Source organism: Mus pahari, chromosome 3 (assembly GCF_900095145.1).
Source record: "Mus pahari chromosome 3, PAHARI_EIJ_v1.1, whole genome shotgun sequence".
In the NCBI taxonomy this organism is placed as follows: Eukaryota; Metazoa; Chordata; class Mammalia; order Rodentia; family Muridae; genus Mus; species Mus pahari.
Window position 1 is genome coordinate 131,773,547 of NC_034592.1, and position 5,689 is coordinate 131,779,235.

At 39.5% G+C, this 5,689-nt stretch overlaps 1 protein-coding gene across 1 annotated transcript; it reads right to left on the reverse strand.

The window, feature by feature from the left end:
* Positions 1-1,255: 1,255 nt before the first annotated feature.
* On the reverse strand, positions 1,256-5,369 carry LOC110318027 (cystatin-S-like). The gene is made up of 3 exons (XM_021192791.1): positions 5,138-5,369; positions 2,337-2,446; positions 1,256-1,339 (listed from the first exon to the last, which is right to left on the reverse strand). The coding sequence occupies exons 1-3, from the start codon at positions 5,367-5,369 to the stop codon at positions 1,256-1,258; spliced, it is 426 nt and encodes a 141-aa protein (XP_021048450.1).
* Positions 5,370-5,689: the final 320 nt, after the last annotated feature.

A 5,689-nucleotide genomic window follows, 5' to 3' on the forward strand; every position in this document is an offset into this window, starting at 1 on the left:
TTAAAAGCATGACAAGAAACTTGGTGGGTAGAGTATGTTTAGATGAAGAGTCTTGGTGGGCACACACCTGAGACTTAGTTGATTTCCTGCTTTCTACCAAATGCCTGGCCTGAAACAACTCTCCCCATAAGGAGAGGACATGACCTGTGGTCAAGTAGGCACAGAATAGAGTTTTCCATGAAGTACTTAGAGGGCCTGAGGGCTTAGTGAATAAACTTTCCTTCTCAGACATTCCTCCATGCAAAAGGTATTTAGTCTCTGATCAGATCCTGAGAATGATCCATTTTCTGCCATGTACCATCAATAAACAGTTTAGAACTATGGACTGTCTATTTCATCTACTGCTGCCATGTAGAATGTGGAAAAGAACTCTGCCTACAGAGCCTCAGCTAAAACTCGCATAGAGGGCCCACCTGTGCTTCCAGCCTACCTCTCCCAAGCTAAAGACAATCATCAATGAGCAAAGCCAGAAATCCCAGCTTTGGCCCCAGGATGAAGGAGGTCCTGAGGCTATGGGTCCCATGACTCAATTCTTGACTCTTCCATGACTCCCAGTGGTGCCTGGATGCCCACGTGGACCAGCCTCTTTACAAGTCCAGAGACCCCTGAACCGTCTCTGGTATCTTCCCCATCACAGATTGCATTTTCCCACCTCTGAAGTGCTTGGGTGCTTCCCTATGGGCCAACACCCCCCCCCCATAGCTGCCTAGGGAAATGGAGTCAATCACTTCATCACTTGCATCTGTAGTAGCAATTCACAGTTGCTGGGCCAATGAAGTACCAAAGAAACAACATAAGGATACCAGTACTGCTCCATTTTACCCTGGCCATCTTCTAGATGCTACTGTGTCTCCAAAATTGTTTTTCACTCTCTTCACTGTCTCTATCTCTACATTCTGCATAATATTCATGTCATCAAGGCCTTTACTTGATATACATGTACAGATGTGAGCCCTCATTAGGTTCTTTCATATCCCACAAGATTAGAAACAGATACTGGAATCACACAGAAGGAACTGTTGAATGTTTTATTGAACACGGAATGAGCAAACATATGTAAGCAATGCCCTGGAACATTTGAAAAGGGAGAAAGGGGCAACTGCCTGGGTGTAATTGTACATGGATAGCAGTCTAATCCATGGTTGGTTTTTGTGAAGGTAATGTGAAATACATTCATCGGAGCAACATCATCCATTTGAGTGTTGAGGAAGTGCCAGAGAGTTCTGCGTTCTGCACTGTACCGATTGAAAAAAACTTAGTATCCATTACAGCTGTAGTCCATCAGGATTATATAATCTGCCCATGAGGGTAAAAAAACCTCAAAAGAGCAGAATTCAAGCTATAAAAGTAAACAAAGAAGATTGATCAGTGCTGGATAAAGCTAAGAGGAAATTTGAAACCAGAACTGTTTGAGGGAAGTGGGACAGGTGAATCTAAGGAACCTCTGCCAAACATAATGACACTCAGCCCGATTCAGTAGTGTCTGATGATCAACAACATAATGAAGACCATCTGCCATATGACATCTGCCTACCTTTTAGAGTCACGGGGCTTCTCATTTCTTTGCCAAGACATCCCTTTTAGAAACATCCTATGACTCATTCCAGGGTCTCAAGTCAGGACAGTAGCATAGATTCAGTGCACAAGACCATTGCAATCCCAGACAGGGACAATTTGGTGCATGGAACACAGACATTCCTGAGAGCTACATAGTAGGGAAGTTGGCTTGAAGAGGAATTTCCACTGTAAACAAAGTCACTGTATTTCCAGTGCACCTATCAGGAGAAAGGCTGGCATTGAGAAAGACCAGCTCGAAGGACTCATTTACTTTCAGAGTAGTGTGTACAGAAGCTCTGCTTGGACATGTAAGATTCCGTTCCCAGCAATGAAACCTGTTGCTGCCTCTTCCAATCCAACCAAGCAGAACCCCAGTGTTCCCAGAGTATATAATTCACACTTTAACTTACATAGCAACTCAAATTATTAATATATACATATACACTATACCTCCAGTGCTAGATATATTGTCAGTACTTCCTGTACGAATTCTTAACTAAGTACCCTACACTTACACATACATACGTCTCTGAAGACCCATGTATAGCTTACATATCTTTCCATATTTTCCCAAGGAAAAAAACCATAAATTTTCTGATCTACTTATATGCACACACACACACATACACACAAACACATATACACAAACACAGGACCTTACATAATTGCAAATATTGCATGAGTGTATGGAATTGATCCCAAATGTACTTTCACGAGCTCAAAAACTTGTACATCCCTCTACTTGCACAACATGTCTCTAGCATATGACCTGTTCATACCTCTTTCTGGTCAGTCTGTTCATTTAAGGGACAGTTGGTCAAGTCAATCTGGTTCTTCATACATGTTGTTTTGCCTAGGGTCACATCAAAAAAGAAGGTCTTTCCAGATGCTGTCTACAGAGAAATAAAGATTCACTTTTAACCTTAGGTTAAACCACACATGGACTCATTTATTTTCCAGTGAGACCAAACACAGAAACCTTAGTCTTCCTAATACTTTGGATGAGTAGGTAGCTCTGAGGAGTCAGCCAGGGTATAGGCAATAAAATTTTTTATTCTGCAATGCAAGGCTTCTCAGAGCACTAGTGATGTCTGAAGGCTAACACACAGGTCTAACTTGAGGCTGAAGCCCACAAATGAGGAAGAAGTAGCTGTATTCCAGTGAGTGATGTGTGGGAACTCACTATTAAATTTCAGCTGAATTCTTATTAAAGGGGAAAAATGCATTCTTTTCTTTTAGTCAGAATCATCCCTACATGATCATGAGGACATGGGATGCTTCACTGAAAGAATGTTTCACTACAAAAGAAATACATTCTTTATTGTCTTCACATTAAGAACAACTGTTAATAGGAATAAATATTGCATGTGAAATTCTCAAGTGCATCTTACTTTTTAAATTAAATATATTTAGCACTTTTTCTCACATGGAATCCTAGGCTCAACCTGTTCCAATCCATCATTTGCCAATGATGATAGCAGGCAAAGATTTAAGAACCCTGTGAAGCCAGAAGTGAATACCATGCATCTCCCAGGATCAAGCTTCATATCAACAAAATGAGATTCACCCATTGTATTCAATGGTCAAAGATTCTTTAATAGTTTACTCATCACACATAATATGCATGACTGAAGATGTTTATGTAGGGATTTTGTTTTAAAGTAAGACTCAGGATATCAGAGGTGCTAGTCCCTACAGAGAGGTCTGTAAAACCAAGAAATTAACATCCTCTTGACAGTCAACAGAGAACAATGTCCCAGAAAAAAATTCAGACAAACACATGAGGTGAAACAAGGGTCTCAAAGACCTTTCACTTTAAATATCCCTACAGCCTAACTCTTATCACTACTAATTAATGATACAACTTTTAAGATTAAGCTAGTGAATAAGACATAGGACTCTCAAGAGATTCAGTATCCATCTAGATCTGTAAAATGTATTACACAATCCCATGGAAGATTTCCTTAAAAATTATCCATTTCTCATTAATATCATGCTGGCAATCTTGAGGACCTAGCAGGGGCTTCCTTTCCATTATCTCTTGTGACATAATTGAATACTGTACAGATTACCAAGAATCTTGGTACCTGGGGAGGTTACCTTGCATCCACTGGAAAATGTTGCAGACAGGAGTAACTGGAATATTCTTTACATTTTTGATATTAAGAGCAAGAAGGAAACAGATCTCTACAGTGACACAGCATAACACACTGCTGTGTTTGTATTCATGTTATTACACCTTACATTTACTTGTGGGATAGTTTCTGCAGAGATGATTAGATTTGGAAGATTTTTTAATAGGATGAAGGACTGTTAGTCTCAACTCCATCCTTGTTTCTATGTTGACAATGTAGTAAGGGTTCTTGGCGACTTGTTTTTTCATGCAATATTCTCCAGTATATTTTGAAGACCAACTCCATGCTGCTAGGTTAAGGTAGATTTCCCAGGGTCCTCTATACAAATTTTTCAAGGATAATCTAAACTATCACCCAAATATCACATCTAGAGTATATAGAAGCAATTTATGGAAGCAGATTCCTGAAACACTCCAATATAACCATGCAAAGTTAAAATAAGATCCTCTGAAGTGGTGGTACACCTTACTACAAAGACTCATGTAGGAACCTAGATTAACATCTGTATTAAACCTGAAGAAAATTGGATCAGAGAACTAATATTTTGTCTCTGTGGTTATTTATTATGATGAAAATACCGTTCTGACAAATGTGGTTTTGCATGATTTTATTATGCAACACCATTTTGTCTTCATATGTGAAGATGCTTCAACTTAACCAGGCAATATCATATTACACTCTTTTAATGACACAGGAAAATGTAGACTTATTACCACTACTGGGTCCAAGTGACACACTATTAAAATATATAAAAACCTTAAGCAAAGGAAGCTCAGGCAGCAGGTGGCTGTTATGAAGGCACTCTGAGAGAGGCTACTATTGAAACCATGGAAACTGAATGAATCCATATGAGAAAAAATGTGGAAATATTGCTTCTTGTTGTAACTTATAAAATCTTTTAAAATGTATTAAAATTCCATACTACCTGATGGAAAGTGTGCACTAAACAGCTTATTAACAAAACATTTGAAAAAAAAACACTCACCCAGATATGTATGGGCATGGGGAAATAGAGAAAGTTTGCTAAACACAATCAATCTTTGTAGTAACAAAGACATTCTGGATTGACAGAAATCTGTTCTCAGAGAACAGATTTTGACCCTCTATTCTGTTGTGGCTTCGAAGTTTACCAAGAAACAGACATGTACCCACTGGCATCATACTCTGACACTTCAAAGGAGTAAAACAGAGAGTATTCCACTAAGGGTAGGCCCACCTACTAGGACTTAGAGAGAACAAATCTACCTGAGGAAAGATGTAGTAAAGGGAATAAAAAGTGACTACTGCCATTATGTCCACTTCAATCACTAGTTACAAAGCAGACTGAGTCAGGGTCAGAGAGCAGCAAGGTGGAAAGAATGCTAGATGGACTAAGGATAGATATAGATATAGATATAGATATCCCCTCTATATGCATAATTCTGGCTCTCTCAATAAAGGGTCACATACCTGCTTATGGACACTCTTCACTTCCACCACACGGCTCAGGTACAAGTCACTGCGTTTTTCATTGTACTGGATTACAGCACCATTCAATGCTTTTTGGGCACCTTCCTCCTCCATACTAGATTCCTCTATGTCACCCGCATTCTGACCTAGCACAGGGTAAAGACTCAGATTCAAAACCAATGTGAGGGTGGTCAGCAGAAATAATTGAGTGTAGATCAGGCAGGCCATGGTCTTCTTAGAATTGGAATTGGACCCAAAGCTAGAAGTGAAACTGCAATAAGCCTGGATCAGTCAGTGAGTACCTCCAGCAAATAAGTTGGCCTTTTATCTTGTACTCTTAGTTTGCATTGACTCCTTGCCAATACCATATGTTTTTTTTTTTTTCACCCTTTCCCCTCCTTCTTCTATTCCTGCCTTCTATATTTTCTCTTCTCTCATTGCTCCTAAAAGATGCCAGATCTCCATCCTCTTGTGTCCGTTTCTGGGATACATATTCCTCTTCCACAAATAACCAGCTTCTCTGTATTTCCCCTACTTCTTGTTCTTGC